Source organism: Dermacentor silvarum, chromosome 8 (genome assembly GCF_013339745.2).
Source record: "Dermacentor silvarum isolate Dsil-2018 chromosome 8, BIME_Dsil_1.4, whole genome shotgun sequence".
Classification (NCBI taxonomy): Eukaryota; Metazoa; Arthropoda; class Arachnida; order Ixodida; family Ixodidae; genus Dermacentor; species Dermacentor silvarum.
The window spans coordinates 63,518,777-63,540,409 of record NC_051161.1 but is presented as its reverse complement, the minus strand read 5'-3'; the positions used below and the strand labels follow the sequence as shown (position 1 = coordinate 63,540,409).

The following is a 21,633-nucleotide window of genomic DNA, read 5'->3' as shown; positions in this document are numbered from 1 at the left end:
GTAGCCCGACGGGCTTCTGCATTTTTTTGTGTTTTTTTTTTCCCCCCACTGCTGCTTGCATGACGAGCCGCAAGGCATCGCCACTGCATGCGCCCCCATCGGCGCATACTAATGTGACGTTATCTGGTCGCACGCGAGCGCCCGTGTTAATGGGAGTTTCTACTCCTAAATAATCTTCCTCCGTGCCTGCGTGGCTTTACGACGGCGGCAGTCGGTGTGGTTACGGCGCATTGCGAGAGATGGCGCTAGTATTGCTAACGCCGCCTAACATTGGGGTTGCTTGGGCGCAATAGGGAGATAGCGCTGCCTCTTTGGCTTGGGGTTCGCGAGCAGCACGCACGGACACTTCGCACGTGCGCTGGCCCGCTTCGTGAGACCGTCCTGAGAAGGCTTAGGAGCTCGACACTGGAATGGGCGAACACGGATCGTTTGGACACGCCACCGTGGGTTGAACGCACGAAAGTTTACTTTTTTTTTTTTTTTTTTGCTGACGAATGTTGCAAGTCGCTCGTGCTGTGGAACGTTCTTTGATTTACTGATTGCAATGCTAACCCTGAAAGCCTACGTCACCGTGCCCAGCCGCAGCACTGTGCGCCTTGCACCCATCGAAAATGCTTGTCGTGAACATTTTTATACAGGATAAGGTAGAAATAAATGCAGTGCTGATGCAAAACAGCCTACATGCGCCTTGCCGCCATGAGTGCGTTTGTACTGAGAATAGCATGTGGGCGTACCCTGCTGTGTATACGTTACAATACACCATTTAAAAGGCCAATCATCATACGTTGGCAATGAGTCATTCAGACAGATGCTGTTAGATTCGAAAGTGGCCTTCAGTCTGCAGAACACCCTAGTCCATTCCCATTGAGGTATCCCTATGAGCACGAATAAAATGTGTTCAGCGCGGTCTGTGTGTCCGCAAATGGCATGGCGATGAGTCTTTTGTACCGCTACCATGGTAGTCTTTCCGTGAAGTACGGAAAGGGCAAGCAGTGGTTTTATTGAATGCAAACTAATGTAAATTGGTCCAAGTTGGGGTTGGTTTTGTTAGGGCCATTCACGGAACCTTAAAATGTCATTTGCGATAATTCTACACGACTAACCCAGCACTGCAGTGATCTCCATTTCGGCATCCCATGCCTGGAGCCATTCATTGAAAAGATTGAGTGCCATCCACGCTTTCTTGTGGCACACGCATATTGGATCGTGAGTCCTTTGTGTTTGTGGTGAAAATGTATATTCTGCAATTTTTTAAAGGTTTTTCTGTGTGAAGCAACAATGACATTTTGATATAACTTTTTTATATAACTTAAGTATCAAGCATGCTCTGTGATAGGAAAAAAAGTATATACTGGACTACATTTATTGGACTACCTAAAAACTGCTGCTTTTCTGCGGGCAGGAAAGTGTTCAAGTGACTGCCTTAATTAATGTCTGCTTACATTGTTCCTATTTTAATTTCCAGTCACAGTCTTCTGAAACCCACGTTCCTACATCCTATTCTGGTGCACCTAGTCCTGCTGCTGAAGTGACAGTTACCTCAAGCAACACGTTGCCCTCATTAGCGAGGCCAGAAGGAACATCATCATCAGCAGCCTCATCTGCTAGCCTTGGTCCTGCACAGTCAAACTCGAGCAGTGGGATTGGCAGCATGTCTTCTGCAAGGTGAGCATTCTCACTGCAGAGGTTGTTACATCTGCCAACCGTTGATAAACCACAAAGAATCTGGTGATGCTTGTGCCCGCTGCACTGCGTTGTCTAATGCTTATAGCTGAAATTTCTGAGCTCTTGTTGGGCAGCACTTTCGTAAGTCATCACTGTGATTTCACCTAATTGAATAGGTGTTTCTGCTGAAGCATAGAGTTTGCTACAGATAATACCAGAGGGAAATGGTGGTTCAAACAGCAATTGGGTAGTGCATGGATTTGCATTAGCTTTCTCCTTTTAGCTGTCACGGAAGCCAGAAATCAGGAGACATGAGAGTCTTGCGGGGAAGACGGAATGTGAGGAGACACAAGAGTCGGAACGCCCCCACATCGACATGGCCTCTAGCTAGTCAGCATGCCGTGACGGACAATATAGCAATGCCCTTGACAGATCAATTAGCAGAGATTGGGCAGCTTATTGTGTGTTGTTCCGAGACTGAGTAAGGGGCAAAATTCAAAGCATCTGGGGATAATCAACATGGAATGGGGGGCAGGCTTCTGACCCATTCCATGAAGTGTTGTGCAGTCAGTATTAAGTATAGTCGAAGGGAGCTAGGAAACTGACTCTTCGAGATCTGCTTCATTGCTTCGTGGCAGGGAAAGCATGCTTCCTGCAGGCACTAGAGGTGTTGGTGAGAAAGCAGGTTCTTCAAGCAGCAGGGCAAGGGCCTCCAGTGTGCTATCTGTTGTTGCTGCAGAGCAGGGATTATAAGCCTGCTTATTATTAGTGAATTTAGACTTGTCATTTTGACATGGCTTGCTGCAGGGTTTCTACATAACGTGGCCATTTACGGCCTTGTGTGTGTGGGTTTTTTTTTTTTATTCCTCTGCCTTTCTCCCCTCTCCCTCTAAAATAAAAGAGAAAGAAGCAAGCAGTAAATTGGTGAGAATTCTGGCAGTCGTGTGTCCTTTCACATGATCTGGCCTCTGGGTGGCCTGGAAATTAAAGATTTTGCTGCATAGCAACCTAAAAGCCATAATCAGCGCTGTGGTGCATAGACCAAGGCACTGACTTGTTCTCAGTAGGGATGGGCGAATAGTGAATTTGAGGTTCGAAGCGAATACGTAGTGATTTGGGTGAATAATTTCGAATCGAATAGTTCGAATAGTATATATCACATTTTACAGTAAAACCTAGTTAATTCGAATTTCACGGGACCGAAAAAAAAAAAAATGTCCAAATTAACCGAATCCCGAATTATCAGAGTATCCAGAAAACAATAAGCAAATGTTTACTACGTCAGCATGATTTTATTAGTGTAATGGATGAGCAAATCCTTTTGCGATTTTGCACAAAAGCGGTGGGGAAGCTGCAATTCTTGTCATCTCGTGACTGATTGGCTCTCGCAGCGGCGATCGAGTGACAGTTCTGCAGTGACATTTATTTTTAAATGAACTAATACCGGAGTCAGGCGGGCAAATTTAAACGCACTGTGTGAAGGCACTCCGCCGCACCAAGTGTCATGGTAGCAGTGTTGCTAGACGAGAAAAGAAGTTGTCATTTGGAATTGGTGACTGTCGATCAGTAAATCAGCCAGTACATCATATAGTACTTGTTATTTTAGTCAATATTTGCAAAATAACATGCTCAATTTTCTCGGGTGAGGAATGGACGACATTACATCCAACAAGCGATGTACTGCACATTGGGAAGTCCTGACAGTGGCGAAGTGTCATGCACAAAAAAACTACACTGATTTCATTGGCAGAGAAAGAATTGCTTAGAACACTCTAATTCGCAAAAATATTGGTTTCAGAATTGGCAGTGACTGTCCACAGAGCATAATTTTATTTATATTTGAAGCACTGCAGTCAAGGCTATGCACTTCAACGTAGCAAATTGAGTTCGCCAATTGCACTCATAGGCAAGTGCGTCCTACAGCAAGTGTCACAAGCTTTCTGTGTGACAGCCTGCGAATGACACTTTCGCGAAGTGTACTCACTCAAAATCACACTAAATTTGCCCGTCTGACAGATCTAAGTGACTTCACAAATTCTGTACAAGAATAAAACACATCCTGTTTGACAGTATCATTGAAAAAGCTACTGATATGTTAGAAATGTGGGTAGTGGATTTTGCCCAGAAAACCACAATCCACTGCTGTAACTGTCAGGCTAAATGTCTTTGTTGCATCTGTGCTCATGGTCGTGTGGAAATGTTTCAGCCGTGGTGGCACACCATCAGTGAGCAGTGGTAGTGGCAGTTCTGGTGCCTTAGGCCAACTGGTGTCCCACGAGGTGTTGCTGAGCCGGTGGCAGCTGACGCTGGAGCTGTTTGGGCGTGTCTTTGTGGACGACGTGGGTGCCGAGCCGGGCTCGGTCATCAGCGAGCTGGGCGGCTTCCCGGTCAAGGAGGTGCGATTCCGTCGAGACATGGAGAAGCTGCGCAACTCCCAGCAGAGAGACCTCACGCTCTCCAAGGTGCACTGCCCATCCATTTCCTCTCTCTTTGTCGTTCAAATTCCAGGTGTAGTCTACCATATTGCATCTGCCATCAATTCGAATTGGCTATCTTTTTCTAAAACACAACATTTAACTGGAGTGCATGATATTTTGCTAAATATTATGGGTTAGAATTGGTGATGTTCAGATACAGTAGACTTTGTTAATTTGACTCTTGTTAATTTGATTGTTCGGTTAATTCGATCCTGACCCAAGGCCTTGACCAGAGCCCATGCTAACATGAGTGTAGTATCTATGGGCCCAAACTTTTTCCTTATTTCGATCCTAAAATTGGCCCTCTCAGATAATTTGAACTTGACGTCCCCCCCTCCTTAAGAAAATTGAGCCGGAAATTGCCTGCGTGGGGCATTTGGATATGAAACCAAAATCGCCTTCTCGGCGTCTGTATGCTTTACCGCATAACATGAGTGTACTGCGGCGAAGCCGACTTTAGAAAACCGGTCGCCATTGTGCAACACATTTTAAAACCTTGCCTATGTTTCTTGCTAAATCACATTTGATTTCTACTGTTGAGGAGCGTTATTGTTATTTCTGCATTAGCTTTCTACTTTGTACACATAGAAAGTGGGTGCACGTTTGATTCGGAGGGATGTGACTGGGGCAAATGCTGCCAAGTGAATCAGCAATGTGTTTTGGCTATTTTTTCTGCACCTTGTTTAATTTGACCCGCCGGATAATTCGATCAATTTGTTGGTCCCTTCAGGGTTTGATGAGCGTACAAAAGTTTTTAATTGAATATGAATATTAGAAAAATATAGGCTTCAAATGTGAATATTAAAGAGGCCAAGAGCAGCTTTTATCTCTGAAAGCCTTTCAGTGTTTCTGCTGGAGAAATTGACTTGAATTCTTTTTAAAAGGGGGAGGAGAGATGGGGATAGAGAAAGAGGGAAAAAAATGATTTCTTTTTCATTTGCATATTTCTATCGCAAATTCATTTGGTGTGGTGTTGAAAACATCTAGAAATGTTCAAAATTTTCTAACTTGCAATGGGTGCAATTAGTACAAGTGTATGTTATGTAGTGGCCCTTTTCCATAGCAGAAGGACCCTATAACTGAAGCAAGCCCCATATATTTGTAGATAATCGAATATTTGAATAAAGTGAATGTCATATTCTGGGATTGAATATTTCAATCTGAAACGGAGCTATTCAATTTATATTTGAAATATTTGCACACACCTAGTCGGAATAAGACCTTCCTATCAGTTGCATCAGGGACATAGTAAAAACAGAGGAATTCTTTACTGACCTGTACAGTTCCCAAAACAGCCAAGCTCCTTTCATTCGAAATAGTGATGAAGCGGATACAGAGGCTCCTTCTATAACTAGCGATGAAGTTAGAAGGGCCTTGAAAGACATGACCAGAGGAAAAACTGCTGAAGAAGATGGAATAACAGTAGATTTAATCAAAGATGGAGGAGACATCTTGCTTGAAAAGCTTGCGGTCCTTTATACGCAATGCCTCACAACTTCAAGTGTACCAGAGAGCTGGAAGAACGCCAACATTATACTAATCCATAAGAAGGGAGACGTTAAAGAATTGAAGAATTATAGACCCATTAGCTTGCTTTCAGTATTGTATAAAATATTCACCAAGATAATTTCCAATAGAATCAGGGCAACACTTGACTTCAGCCAACCAAGAGAACAAGCAGGCTTCAGGAAGGGATATTCTATGATGGATCATATCCATGTCATCAATCAGATAATCGAGAAATCTGCAGAGTACAATCAACCTGTCTATATGGCTTTCATAGATTATGAAAAGGCATTTGATTCAGTAGAGATAATAGCAGTCATAGAGGCATTGCGTAATCAAGGAGTACAGGAGGCATACGTGAATATCTTAGCAAACATCTACCTGGATTCCACAGCTACCTTGGTTCTCCACAAGAAAAGTAGAAATATACCTATCAAAAAAGGGGTCAGACAAGGAGACACAATCTCTCCAATGCTATTCACTGCATGCTTAGAAGAAGTATTCAAGCTCTTAGAGTGGGAAGGCTTAGGAGTGAGGATCAATGGCGAACATCTCAGCAACCTTCGGTTTGCAGATGACATTGTCCTATTCAGCAACAATGGAGAGGAATTACAGCAAATGATTGAGGACCTTAATCGAGAAAGTGTAAGAATTGGGTTGAAGATGAATATGCTGAAGACAAAGATAATGTTTAATAGCCTGGCAAGGGAACAAGAATTCAGGATCGCCAGTCAGCCTCTAGAGTCTGTAAAGGAGTACGTTTATCTAGGTCAATTACTCACAGGGGACCCTGATCACGAGAAAGAAATTCACAGAAGAATAAAATTGGGTTGGAGTGCATACGGCAGGCATTGCCAAATCCTGACTGGGAGCTTACCACTGTCGTTGAAAAGAAAAGTGTGCAATCATTGCATTCTACCGGTGCTAACATATGGGGCAGAAACTTGGAGGTTAACAAAGAAACTCGAGAACAAGTTAAGGACCGCACAAAGAGCGATGGAACGAAAAATCTTAGGACTAACGTTAAGAGACAGGAAGAGAGCGGTGTGGATCGGAGAACAAATGGGGATAGCCGATATTCTAGTTGACATTAAGCGGAAGAAATGGAGCTGGGAAGGCCATGTAATGCGTAGGATGGATAACCGGTGGGCCATTAGGGTTACAGAATGGATACCTAGAGAAGGAAAGCGCAGTCGAGGTTGGCAGAAAACCAGATGGGATGATGAAGTTAGGACATTTGCAGGCGCAAGTTGGAATGAGCTAGCGCAAGACAGGGGTAAGTGGAGATCACAGGATAGAGGCCTGCGTCCTGCAGTGGACATGAATATGATGATGATGATGATCAGTTGCATCACCTAGTGGATATATAGAGGGATCATAGCGGAATCATATATAGAGGATCACAGCCTTCCACCAATATCTTTGTAGAAAAGCTAAGCTATTATTTCTTGTTTACTAAACATGCCCCTGTTTTTCCTCTTGGCAATGACAGGCTCACAGCTGCTGTAACCTGTTAATTATGCCTGTGACATGTGCAGAAACGAAAGCAGGATCAAACCAGACAGTGTTGAACATGTTAACGAACACAATTTGCATTTAGGCCATCCTCACAATTAAAATGAAGTGCATATAATACTTTGGGTAAAGATGATCAGAGTATTGCCTTTGCTTTTATGTTGTAAATTATCAGTGTATCAAAGTCAAGTTCTTTCTACATCTTTTGTTACTTATCAAAAATAAAACGAGCAGCCCTAATTCTCTTAGCCGTCGAATGCGACATAGATGTGGCGTGACCTAACATAGATGGGATGAGGGCAGTATTGATTAAAGAGCAAATGTAGGCAGATAATCATTTGAGATAAGTATGTGGCATTGGGCATGCCGTGTAATGCTTACAGTAACAGAATGACTCCCAACGAAATGCTGTTGAAGGTGACAGAGGATGAGATGGTTTGGTGAGATAAGGAAATGCTCAAGGTAGGTGGAAGTGCAGCGTTGGGACTTTTGCGCCATGTTCAGCCATCCCTACCACTACAGCTGCTGTCTGTTCCATCTTGGCCACCTATGCAGATTGAGCGTGAGCGCAACAGCCTGCTGCAGCAGACGTTCAAGGAGCTGAACAACCAGTACAGTGCCTACAGCCGCCGTAGCATGGGGGGCACCCCTCCACTGGCCATGAACAGGGTCAAGGTCACCTTCAAGGATGAGCCTGGGGAAGGTTCCGGGGTGGCACGTTCCTTCTACGCCGCCATTGCTGAGGCCATCCTCTCTCCCGAGAAGCTTCCCAACCTGGAGGGCTGCCAGGCGGGCAACCGGTCACTGCAGTACAGTGAGCGTCACCTCCCTTGTAAGGTTGAATGTTGGCCGTGGGGCTGCAGGGTAGGCTGGGTGAAACAAGGGACCTACCAAATCTTAGTTTGTCAATTGGACCTGTTGTTTGGATTATGACTGGCAGTTAGAGGACGCTAAAGCTGAGCAACTTCATGCTCCAGAATGTCTAGAGGGTCGATTTTCTCAAGAACAAGAGTTATCCTAATCACAAAAATTTAATATTTTGGACAGGGTTGGCATCACCACTGTGATAATATGCTACAAGCTCCTGGAAATGTGTTATGTCCTCCATATAATTGTTAAATAGTAAACTACAGTAGGACCTTGTTCATACGTGTCTGGAAAAAAAAAAAAGAAATGTCGTCAGAGCGAAACATGACACTCACTTCGGGTTGCCTGCAGCAGGAAACGCCATTGCGTTTGGGTTATCGCCTATTAAAAGTATGCAGTACACTTCCATCGGCGAGATGCTTATCGCGAAGATGCTTATCGCAATAGGGTTGGCAGCGATAGCTTTGAATGCGGCGTGCAATGACCCGCCAGGAGATCTGCTAGTACCGGAAGAGGAATGCGTGCCGGCACTCTCACGTGATATAGGCGGGCGCCTACTGCTTTTGATTGCGCGTACCCCGCATGTTTTCCTGTTCACATGGGAACGAGTGGCTAGAAAAAGTTTGGCGATGTACTGAACGTTGGTGCCGAAAGATTGTGTTTTCCAGGAACGTATGAACCGGTAAAAAAGAAGCATAACTTTATTGGTAATTTTTTGTCTTCTCGGTCGCGAATGTTGGTGCTGAGAAATCGTACGAAATGAGACAGTATCAACAAGGTTTTACTGTAGCAATAAAAAAATAATAATGTTGTTCGCCATGAATGAAACTAAAATTTGGCCAACTATCTGAGGTTTTCCTACAGAAGGACTCATTAATGCTGCCTCCTCGCAAGCTCTCCAAGTGCCCTGTTTAAGCTGGCCATTAGGGAGTTTTAGATTTTGTTCACCCGGACCACCACACCCTGCCTGTGTTCTTTTGTGCCCATTTCGCTTTCTTTTGTATACCTTCTTGAATTCTTCTGTAAACCTGGTGGTTGCATCCCGAAATGTTAGATGCACCAAGTCTAAAGCTCCCTGTTAGAGAGTATATTAGGTTAGGGGATGCAAGCCGCACCCAAGCGTTAGAGGACGGAAACTCCAATGTGCACATGGAAAGTCATAGTATGGTAATTTTTATTTCGAATGCCTCTTTGATTCACATAAAGCCGACTCCGTTATATTTATTGACTATTTCAGTTAGGGGGGGGGGGGGGGGGGATTGAGACCATCTGCTATATAGATTTACGTTCGCCACTGTGCCAAAAATATGTTTTGCCTACGCCAGGATTTGGGCCAGAAGGTCAAATGGCTGTTCTGTGCCAGTTATTGTGTTTATTGTGATGCAGTGGTAAACAAACAGGCTGTATTTCACAACTAAGCAGTGCCTCTGGCAGGACCAAAAATTAAAACTTCTCATGTATGAAAAGGCTGTTACACCACCTTGTGGAAGAGATTACCACTGTGATGATAATTACGGCTTCCAAAGATTTAGTGGCGCGATAGACAGTTCTCAAATGTGTGAGTGTGGAAGAAGCACCATTTGATTGCCAGTAACTTCGTTCATGTGAGGTGAATTCGGAAGCCTATTGTTGAAAAAGAGATTCGTGCCGTGATGTGTTTGCCAGACACACAGCACAGCTTTCTTAAAAACAGTGTTGAAGGGTCCCTTGTTATCTGTAGAGGGACGCAGTATACTACCGGTGTCTTTGTTTCACCCAGTTTGCTGTGCTCTCTTTTCCTTGGCCATTGTCAAGCTTCCTGTTAACATCACCTCAGCATTGCATGGCTTGCTGCCTGGTTTAATGGTGTGCCCTCCTGTAGTACACTGCCACTGAGTCTGTCCTATCTCTTGCTGGTTCCATATCACTGTTGACTTCTTGCTGCATGTAAAATAGAAAATGCTGCCTCTCAAAAATGTTGTGCTACAGTGAAATAATAATATAAGTATATTTAACCTTGATATAATGAACCTCACTTAATGTGGTGAAGTTATCAAAGAAAGCCTAGATGCAAAAGTAAACGCTGCAGGCTTCTTCTCCGTATCTGTGATGTGAACATTTTGCATCCTTTATTATCGCAAGGCCACATACGATACCCATTTTAACAATGAGCGGCCAATGCTTAGTCAACTTTTCTATGTGTTCTGGTAAAATAAACCGCTTAGTTCGCTTACTTCATTGCTCTTATGCTGTGTTATCTGTTATGGCAGTTAAATCTGGCTATTGGCTATGCAACGAAGTTCTCGGGAAAAAAAATAATGCAAGGAATTTCGCCACACTCGCCTTTGTGCTGTGCACAAAGCGCCTTTGTGCTGTGTGCTAAAGCGGGTCGCATTTTTTTATGTTTTCCTGGATTTTACGTTACTTTTCGGTGCAGGCACCCAATCGCCAGGTTTAATTGCTATAGCCAATAATGGGGCTTGAGAACATCGCAGTAAGCGGTTTATTTTACCATAGAACACAGACAAATGGTCACTATGCAGCAGCTGCTCATTGTTGCATCTGGGTATTGTTAAAACCAGTAAGGCTGTAAGTGGGCTCGACTAGTGTACTTCTTTCTCATTGAAATGTTTGGATGTTTCTCCCCTATGCTTTTTTCGTGCAATCCGATTGCAGCAATTATCGATTTTAACAATGGGGCTTTTTTGGCACTTGGATGTTGTTATAAGTGAGTTTGACTGTGTATCTTTTTGCGCAATTCAGTGATGTGATTTCATTCTACAGTTACTGATAATCAAGTTCATGCATACCACGTGCACGTGCATGGAGATTTTGTGACCTGCAAAAAATAATAATATAAACATGTCGCCTAAACATAATTCATCATTTACAAATCCATCAAATTCAAGCATTGCTTACAAGTGCTGATAAACGCCAACCACTGATCGTAGGACACATAGCACTGCTGTGGCCGTCTGTTGCACTGGTATGGAAACAATGATTGGTACACTCTATTTATGCATGTGGATAAACTCTCAAATGTGTCACCAGTCAGTTGGAACAACTGGAAAATCCCAGTCGAAAGCGAGCCTTGGAAAGTGAGAAGGGATCCAAACAAGCCTTCGCAATGATCAAAGGAACGTGTGTTAACTTGATCTTGTCACGCCTTGTCGTCATTCTTATCATGAACAATGTTATGGTGACCTTTTCCTCGTTAATCGCTTCATCATAAGAAAACAAAAGGGCAGCCTAGATTTAGCAGACAAAATTCAGAATTTAATGTTTTTTGCTGCTCATCCAATTTAATTATATTAAGGTTAGACTGTACTCTGAAAAGCACTAGTATTACCAGCAAGTGATATCCTCACCAAAGTGTGAACTTAAGTCGATCCCAGACACATGAAACTCGAAGGGGATCACGAAATATTCCGCGATGTAAATAATTTGAAATATAAAGTATGCCTATCTGAAGCTTGTTTGAAACCTCCGTGCATCTCGGACTGTTTTAAATATCATTAAAAGCAGGAATTTACTGATGCTCTTCTCCATGGCAGTTTTGAACACACAAATGTTTGCTTACCTTATGTACTAATTTTGCAAGTCACTCGCACTGCAGAGTGGCCTTTGATATACTGATCGCAGCACTAACCTTAAATGCCCAAGTCATCCATACACGAGACCGTGGTGTGCCTCGCACTGAGGTAGAAATGGATGCAACGCTGAAAAAAACCCAACTATGTGGTATGTGCCATGTTGTATATGCCATCACATGTGAATGTGCCCGGCTGCGCTATTTAAACAGCCGATACAAGTACAGTCCCAGCAGAATAAGATTAGCACAAGTGACTTTGGGCCAGAGCGGCAAAATCACAACACACACCACAAGTGACTGGTGGCCGTCAGAAAGAGTGTCGTGATTTTGCCGCTCCGGCCACCAGTCATTTGTGCTAATCTTTTTCCGCTGCGACTGTACATTGACAATGAGTCAACTAGGCAGTCTGGTGTCGTGTTTTTGTTTTGGAATTTAATTTCTTCTGGAACCAGTTGTCCTCACTTCTTGTCTGCCCGTTTCTTCTTACGTGCTGCTCAGCTCTGACGCCTCCCAGTCCCTTCATTTATATATCATATTCCTGTCGCACGGCAGATCTAATGTCATTTTCAGTGAATGACATTCGCTCATAATGTCATTTGTTTGCTGTCAGATGGAGAAAATGCAATGACATTCGTTGAAAATAACATTTTCAAACTAATGAGTTCGCCAAACTAATTTACATTTGCTTTGGAACCTTATGCATATCTTCAACACCAGGAGCCTACCAATCAGCTTCCTAAACAGTGCATGCTTTCTTTATTGTTTAACAAAAGATAACTAATGTTCCGCCAATTTTATTACTTCATTATTACTTCAATGATATTTAAGTGCATCACAGTGCATAATTACAGAAAGCTACTCTCAGTCCAGGGACTAGATGGTCATCTTTGGCCTTGGCTGTGGCAGTCGCGTTTGCACCAGCCGTAGCCGCTTCGGTTACTTTGGTTGAGCACATGCGTGTTTTGCTATGGCACAAGATGGCAATATGGACATTGGGAGCCACACGCAGAGGTCTAAAGGGGACACCCACGAACTGATAAGTGTGGCAGGATCGTTTAGAGGAGACCTGTGGCGAACCAAATAAAATTTGAAAATGCCCGTCGTGCTTTCTGCCATGTTGTTTGCCTAATCTTCGTCTTGGCTTGACTCGACTTGGTTGCCTGTGTCGACAAGTTAGTGATCCAAAATCAAGGTGTGAAAGGGAGGGTCACTTATTCCAACGAATTTTAGCACATTGGAAAATAATCGGTGAACAAAATTATGTTCGATGCTATTTCTGCCTCTCTTTTTTTACTGTCGTAATTTTCATCATTTTTAAATGACGTTAGTTTGTGCTGTGTGACAGCACGCGGTGATAATGACATTTATCCTCAACAGATGTCACTTGTCGGAAGTGGCATTAGATCTGCCGTGTGACAGGGGTATTACATTGTTATGAACAAGGCGTTTTAATGAATACTGAAAACTTTTGCTGTAGTTGGCAAAATTTTTTTAGTCGGTCAAAATTTTTTTATGATCTGCTGTTGGTCAGTCACCTGGCTTGGTTGTTGTAAAAGAAACTTGAAGGCAGAGCTGACTTTACTAGCCTTGAAGCTATGGTTTAAAGAGAGAGATTTCCATTTCTTGTATCACTACTCCCTCTCTCCCTCTCTGTGATTAGGGTGCACACCAGTAGACCAGATTTTGAGTTCCTTTGTGCATTTTTTCAAGCAGCCTTCATGTTCCTTTGCTAGCCAATCAACCCTCTCCAGATCGGTTTGTTCTTTTTCCTCAGACATAATCCAGCGACTCCGATCACGCGAGAGGGACAAGGAACGGCGCAGTGGAAGTGCGGGTGGCCAAGCGACTAAGTCGGGTGGTGGCCTGCGCTATGATGCACCCCCATTTGTGATGCCCGGTGAGGCAGGTGGCAGCGGACAGGCTTCGAACGACCACCTCAGCCCTCATCGGCAGCAGCTGGGCCAGAGGCTGTACCCCCGTGTCCATGCCTTGCGTCCTGTGAGTCTGGAGACATTCAGTGTCGAGAAAGCAATCGGAATTAAATGAGCACTCGTTCGTAACTTATAATTTATTATATGTTTCTTTCAACCTTCCTCGTCCCTTTCCCTCTGAACAGAACAGCAGGGTGTAGAGGTACTCTTAACTCAGGCTTGCCTCTGTGCGTTTCTTTAATAATCTCTCTTCCTCACTTCTCAACTTTAGGCGACTGCTCGTTGTATTCTGATCATGTGCTACTTTCACCTGAAGAGTTTTTGTTGAACCTCAAACTACTATGAGAACATACATGAACTCAAAGTGAGGTTGTAAGCATATTGTTAGCCACATTATTTAATTCCGTGCGTGTTGCACAGGTGCTATTATGTACTGAAAAAGGTGTGACCATGCCGAACGAAAAAGTGTATGCAGAAACTTGCTTCCATTTAAATGCACCATTGGTGCTGTGGCCACACTGGCTAGCCTCTCTACCACCATGGCAGTCGCACGACAACTTCACGCTCTGCTGAAAGCGGCTATGTTTACTGGGAAATTCAAGGCAGTAGTTTCACATGGCACTTGTGTACATCTAAGTGGGCCATTGCTTATTGGTCTCCTCGATCGGCGATGCATGCCACTTAGCAAGCTCTGAGGTTGATTTGCTTTGAATCAGGAAAAGGTTGCCACTCGCCTATCCTTGCAATGTGTATTCTGCCGCCGGCATTTTTTTCCGCTAGTGTGAGGTTACTAAGCTAAGCCATCATTCTAAGAAAGTTACACTGAGCTTGAAGATGGTTACCATATTTACTCGTGTAACACTTGCGCTTTTTTTTTTTTTTTGGAATGCTGGAGGATGTGGCACTTGCATGAATGGGTCGTATTACTACGTGCTAAAACCGTGAACAACTTCACGAATGATGTACAGAATAATGAAATTACTGGCTCAAGATTTATTCCAAGGTTTAGCGCTATGATCAAGTTCGAAATCATTCTTCATTGCTCCTCCTTTCATTATCACTGCCGTCATCACCAGAGCTTACTAGTTACATACATAGCAGGCAGCGCTACAAAAGCTAGAGAATTTCTCTCACTGCTCCCCTTTACGGACAAAATTTAGTGTGTAACACATTTAAAAAAATATATATGTATATATATATGCGCCATACAAATCAATGTAAAATTAAGTTTTGTATCTATATGTTGCAAAATGTGACATGATTATTACATGGAAGGCATAGATATGAACCTATTTACCACCAAATGAGTGGAGCGACACATTTTTAAAACCAGCAGCCATGGCGCACAGGTTGTGCCAATGATCAAAACGTAGTAGGTTGCATACCAAAAGCATAGAGGCGTGACTTTGCATCTGTAAGTTGTAGTTGTAACTAGGGGTTTGCAAATACCGAATGGTAATGTCAAATCAAATATTGAATCGAATAAAGGAAAAATCAAAGAAAAATCAAAATCAGAAAATTTAACACAGAATGTTATGCTTACAAATTTTGTGCAAAAAAGACACGGTGTTACTCATGCTCAGGAGTCTACTCGCATTACGTAACAAGATTGTTGCTAGCTACCAGTAACTTAAATACGTAGGAATCGAGATGTATAGTATGGTTGACTTATTAACGGGAACTCCAAATTAGTATGCCAGCACTGATAACTCTGCTCAAATAAGAAGGTCTGGAAAATTATTTTTATCGATAGAATGTCTGTCAATCAGAATGAAGTGCTTTTTTCCCTCCGAAGTTGAAGAAATAGAGTAGTTATGTTGTCCTGATACCAATGAGCTTTTCAATAGTGGACCATACTGTGCCTAATGGCGATCTTCTATTGTTTAGAAAGGTTTGCTTTCCAGTATTATTCCAGAAAACTGGAAAACTCATTAGAGTATTCGCACAACCCTAGATTTAAATTACCAAGTAGTTGTCTTGCAAAACATGCAGAGTGAGAGTTTTATGATCGCACTACTTGCGTAGCTTCCGCAACATTGCCTGCAAAGTATGAAACAAGAGTAATACCTCATCAGCATGCTCAAAAAAAAAAAAAAAAAAAAAGGATCGTCCTGCATGCCCTCCATGCTGTTAGGTATAACAGCAACTTTAAAAACTTATAGCGACACTCAAAATTTAATCTTTTCTGGAAGTTCTTTGCAAATCGTTTGACCTCAAAAGTGGGTGGTGCGGGTCTTACATGAGGGCGGGTTTTGTATCGGCAAATACGGTATGCTGCTTTCTTTGTAAAGATATCTTGTGAGAAAATTTTTTAAACCCTGTGCAGTGTTGTTAATATTTCAATGGGAGAACTGACAGTTGTCTTTTCTTTTTTTTTGCGTGCGCGATCTGCACGCAGGAAGTACAGTTGACACCGACATTTTCCTCTAATCAGTCCTTAGCCAGCAAGATCACAGGCATGCTACTTGAACAGTCAGCTGCCCAACTGCTCCTCCTCTTGGCTTCAGAGGATGCCCTTCGCGAAAAAGTGGATGAGGCTCTGGAGATCATTGTGTCGCACGGACGGTAAGTAAACTGCCTAGCAGTTCAAAAAAATTTTATTGCCAGTAAGTATTCTGCCTGATTCGGTACATTACTGCGTCAACATTGCAGTGATCCTATTGCTTGGCTGTGGGTTTCAGAGGCACGAAATAACGAGAACGAAACATTTTTTCAAACGGTGGTAACTTAACTCGGGGAATACAAAGCGACAAGAATAAAGGTACCTTGCATGTCTACTCACAGTAGATGGATAGCAAAATCTCGGTTGTCGCAAGGGATTGTGGGGTACGGCGTATTCTGCTACAGCTTCCGGTTCGAGACCACAACGCCGTCTATGCCACCGTCACTTCATGTCCATGCTTCACACGCTTTGTCTTTTATATACTGCGGAACTTTGGTGAAAAACCACAATGCAAGCACCGCTGGGCAGTTCCAAAACGTAGGGGTGAGCTATCACTCCTTCATATTTGTGTTGGCGCCCTTAGACTCATGTATTTTTAGGTGGCAGGCATTTCATGCCCTAACGCATTTGTGTCACGTCAAATAGTCATATAACGTTTATCAAGCGCAAACGTTTGTTGAGCGCAAATAAACGGTCGTTAAGAAGTAGTTTTTATTAAGTGGTAAGTCGACCTAATAAGTGGCTGTTTGTGACGCTTCCCATAACAAATGGTGCAGTCGATCGCTTCGTCCGCTGTTTTGTCTGCAGCGGTGCCCAACGCGCGCCATGTCGTCGGCTGCTATGCCTTCGCTGTCTCCCATTTTTTTCTCAAGAGACGCATGTCGTGTATAACTGCAGAGAGAAAGCACTGATTTAAGTACTGAAAAGTGCACGAATTATTTTGACGCTACCTCTCCTCCCTCTTTCGTGCAGCCTCACTTGCCTTTTAGTTGTACCGAAATGAAGACGGCACATAGTCAATGTGCTAAGGGTCCTTGCTGGGTGCACCTGTGTGTACTTAACTGATTGTTAAAAAAAGGGGTATTTGTACAAGAACGTTAGTAGACGAAGTTATTCGCCAAAACACTTGTCTGTGACGAAATGATATTCACATATTCTGGCTCCTACGTTCGGTACCTACAGCTCGCCGTTCACGGTCGCTCGTTTGACGGCAACTGTCCATTTATGTTTATGCGCTTCATTCGATGGAAAACGAAACATTTTTTTTCCCCTTTCACGGAAGACTTCGTGCACCCTAATGCCGAGCAGCCAACCATAATCACGTTGCTGAAGCGTGTTTTCTTCACAAACAGCGGGAAATCGCACTGTAGAAACTGCTGACATGGCTGAACGAAGCAAGAGAAGTGCTAACCCTCGAACCGGAAGTCGCTAGCTGACGACATCGTGATTTTGCTATCCACCTGTTACACTCCGAACCTTTCCGCAGCAAGTTCCTGCGACTGCACATCGTCTGTCACCCTTGTTCCGTAGCTACCTGTGTGTCTCTCCTTTGCTTAGCGTTCGCTCCTTTCATCGTCATCATTAGTCAAGCACCGTCCAGTAACACTTGGTAAAAACAATATTTAACGCAAGAATAACGGATGGTGTTAAATGCTGGAAATTCCTATAACCTAATAATGCCTGTTTATTATTCTGTGATAAGTTAGCTGAGCAGGTGTGCATGACTACTATTTCAGCTGCACCTGTGCACTTTGTTTTATAGTATGCTTACAATGGAAATGGTATGAATGGAGGTTTTCTTTTGACTGACACGACTTCGTTCCAGTGAGGTTTGAGTGTAATATAAAACAGCTCTCACACTACTGGAAACTATGCTGCGATGAATTTAGTTCTTGGCATGGTTGCAGCTTTTTTTTTTTTTTTTTTTCCTCAACTGACCTTGGCATGTTTGCAGGGAAGCGGATACTCTCCTGGACCTGGATGTGTTCAGCCTTGGGGAGCGAGGACGGCGGAGCACGGCAGCGCGGCGCAGCGACGCGGAGGAGGAAGAGGACGACGGCGAGGACTGCAGCCCCCTCGTGTATCAGCCAGGCAAAAGGGGTTTCTATGCCCCACGCCAGGGAAAGTGCACGCCAGACAGACTTAACGCATTCCGGAACGTTGGCAGGCAAGTCATGGCAATGTCTCTTACGCATGGCTGTAGTTATGTTGGCCTTAAGTTATCGGCAGCATTTGTGTCTATCAGGCATTGTGGCACAACATTGGGGCAAGTGTAGCTGGAGTTGTGAAAATGGAAGCTGATGAATGTCCTTTTACCCCCGTCACACGGGGCTGTTTCGATTATGATCAAGCCCAAGCTCAACCTCAAAAGCCCAATCTTTCCTCGACCGAAATTGGCTGCAAAGCAGCTAATTGCGATCAAGTAATTCGATCCCTATCAGGTTCAAGCGCGATCAGTAGTGCCCCTGGTGACTGGGTTATTTGCCAGGCACGATCAGCAGGTCACACCTAGTAAAATCGCAAATTAGTAACTTTAACTGAAAAATGATATTCAGTATGCTAGAAAGCAATAAAAGTAGTCATACGGGAGTAGAAATGCCGCATATATCTTACTCCTTTGATGCCACAGTTTGCAGCACCGTGCCTTTCCTTTTGTTGGTGAGGATACATTAAGATGTTGGCGAGAGTACGAGTGTAGGATACAACTCATATCTCACTTGTGATACTGCAGTTTGCAGCAGTGTACTCTTTCGTCTCGTGGGGGTGCAATTTTATTAGCTTTTTGAGTGCCAATTGACAAGTGGCACGAAATCATACCAATTGGTCGAAATAATTTAAGTGTTTACCCAGGCAAAAGTATGAAAATGGGCTGGGACCTTATGTTGAGAACGAGTGAACTGAAAAATGTAATCAACTGGAGTAGAGTTAACAGAAGACTATACATGTGTTGCCAAAAACCATTTGAAACTTAAGGGTTACAGTTGCCCACTAGGATGGCACTGAAGGGAACTTGAAAGGGGCATTTTCATGTTCTGCTTGGTGCCCCTCTTCCCCTCAAAAAAAAAAAAAAAAGTCAGTGACTGTATTTTGCACACCCAAAGTTGGTGAACACGAACTGCCAGGCATACACAAGAAGGTATATAAAAGGACACAAAGGGAGTACAAAAAACGCAAGCAGGGTGTAGGGCTTTGGGTATGCAAAGACACTCGGGTGTGCTATTTCTAAAGCTCCCTTGTATCTTGCAGATTTTCTGACGGGGACAGGAAACTAGAAAAGCCTATTTTATGAAATAGAAAATAAACTTTCTCCAAACTCTGATGCAGGATTGTCGGGCTGTGCCTGCTACAGAATGAGCTGTGCCCCATCTCTTTCAACCGGCACGTCATCAAGTACGTCTTGAACAAGCGCATTGGCTGGCACGACCTGGCGTTTTTTGACCCCCTGCTGTACGAGTCTCTTCGCCAGCTGGTGCTGGAGGCAGAATCGCGAGACTCAAGCACCGTGTTCTCTGCCCTTGACCTGACCTTCTGCATCGACCTGTGTCCTGAGGAGGTGAGCAACGTGACCTTTGAGATAATGACACTGCAAGAGTTGCCGCTCTCTTATGCTGTTGTCTCTTGAGATTGCCAGAGCCACATTCTTTTTTTCTCTCCATGTCCACTGCCAGAGTGCTGCTGAACATGAGTTTTGATTTCTTGAATTGATTTCAAGTTGATGCACAGTGTGAGACATCATCAGTGATGTCACAAGGTCGAAATTGAAGTTTGATGTTTGGTGAGGGGAACAACGGGGAGAAAAAGTGTACGCAGAGAGTAGTTAACACATTCTAAGCCCCCTGTGTTGCAGTGGCATATGCCCATCATAGGGGACTGCCCAAAAATAGGCTCACACACAGTGGCACATATCCATTAGCCAAAGAGTGGGGCATGCCAAAGATCATAAATTTAAGAAGCCATGGAAAATCATGTGCTATTTTATTGAGAGGTCTGTGTGCTTTATAATGAGCCAACAGTACCGTATTTACTCGATTCTAACGTGCCCTCGATTGTAACGCGCACCCATTTTCCGTGACCAAAAGAGAAGAAAAAATTGTTTACAGTAACCGCGCACCTCATGCTTTCATACAGAAATACAACTATCGCTCAAGATTTACTCCCAATACACTAAAGTTGCGATGAACAAAAATGTCCCAGTTTCACCCGAAATGCAAAGCATCGATTGCGACAGCAAATTAGCAGACAGCTATACGAAGTAAGGATAGTAGTTTTATCGGCCGTATAAACTTGTAAAAATTTGCTGTTTAACTAAATTGGTAGACTAATGCCTAAGCACACATACTACAGCACATGGTCGAAGCTACGGGAGCTAGGCTCGAAGTGCGTAGGAGGCGGCCATATTGAAATGCCGATGGCGATATGGTAGCGCAAGTTTAAGGTCGTACTCGATTCTAACGCGCAGGCAATCATTGGACCCGTTTTATCGAGAAAAAAGTGTGCGTTAGGTTCGAGTAAATACGGTATATGTGCAGATTTATTGTTTGATTACCCGCCGTGGTTGCTCACTGGCTATGGTGTTGGGCTTCTGAGCACGAGGTCGCGGGATCGAATCCCGGCCACGGCGGCCGCATTTCGATGGGGGCGAAATGCGAAAACACCCGTGTACTTAGATTTAGGCGGACGTAAAAGAACCCCAGGTGGTCCAAATTTCCGGAGTCCCCCACTACGGCATGCCTCATAATCAGATCGTGGTTTTGGCACATAAAACCCCATAATTTAATTGTTTGATTACACAGAATTGACACACGCTATGGGCACTGCTTTGTCGGTCAAAATATTGTGCCATATAAACTGGAGCATCTAGCAGCACATACCGAGTCACTCAAGAATGGCTTATCCCAGATGTTTAAAAATCAAGTTCAGAGATCTGTTGCTGCTGCTGCATTCTAATGTAGCCAGAATGCAGAAGCGCTAGTGCATGGTCAATGTTAATACAGAGCCATCCAGCATGGCGTCCCTCATAACTCATTGGCCATTGCACATCCATTGGCTGTTAAAACCCACGAGTTATTAACTTTTGTCTCTATCTTGATGTAAAAGGACTGCCAGCACTAATCGTTTTGTTGACGTAGCACGAACCTTGACAGACCAGGTTGTAAAAAGAAAACTGGTTTGGTTCATTTTGCTAGAAAATGGAACTAACATAGTAGTCTGATTTTGTTTCATTGTGTTAGCTCATCTGAATTTGCAAATTGTCGCTCTTATCAACTGGCTAAAATGTACCTATTGCAGGTGGGTGATAGGCCTTCATTCGTGCTAAACTAAGGCGCAGATTTCTGGGCTGCACGTCACCGTAGACAAGAAAGAATTGCACTCACCGTATTAATTCGAATATAAGGCGGGTTTATTTCCCAGAATTTTTACCCTCTAAGTCACCCCCCATTATACGTGAATTTTGCATTTAGGTGTAGTTTCACAGCAGTGCAAATTTCGCCTTACAGTGTCGCTTTGCGGCAGGGCACGCCGTGATGCCGTGAAGCCACACTAAAGGAGAAATTTGCTCTACCGTGAAGCCACACCTAAAGGCAACATTCGCATATAACCCGCACTCCGTGTGTTGAAGCTCCCCCCCCCCCCCCCCCTATTTCAAGGTCCCCATTT

The 21,633-nt window shown here is 43.7% G+C and overlaps 1 protein-coding gene across 16 annotated transcripts in view; it reads left to right on the top strand.

The window, feature by feature from the left end:
• LOC119461340 (E3 ubiquitin-protein ligase UBR5) overlaps window positions 1-21,633 on the top strand; it is a 135,201-nt gene that overhangs the window by 106,278 nt on the left and 7,290 nt on the right. For 12 of the 16 annotated variants that reach the window (XM_049672497.1, XM_049672494.1, XM_049672489.1 and 9 more), the window contains 7 exons: window positions 1,466-1,665; window positions 3,872-4,127; window positions 7,719-7,995; window positions 13,376-13,599; window positions 15,931-16,097; window positions 17,930-18,142; window positions 19,300-19,528. In XM_049672497.1, the coding sequence (XP_049528454.1) occupies window positions 1,466-1,665; window positions 3,872-4,127; window positions 7,719-7,995; window positions 13,376-13,599; window positions 15,931-16,097; window positions 17,930-18,142; window positions 19,300-19,528 (1,566 nt within the window). The remainder of the gene's footprint in view (window positions 1-1,465; window positions 1,666-3,871; window positions 4,128-7,718; window positions 7,996-13,375; window positions 13,600-15,930; window positions 16,098-17,929; window positions 18,143-19,299; window positions 19,529-21,633) is intronic. The other 4 variants (XM_049672496.1, XM_049672492.1, XM_049672486.1 and 1 more) reach the window with 3 other exon arrangements.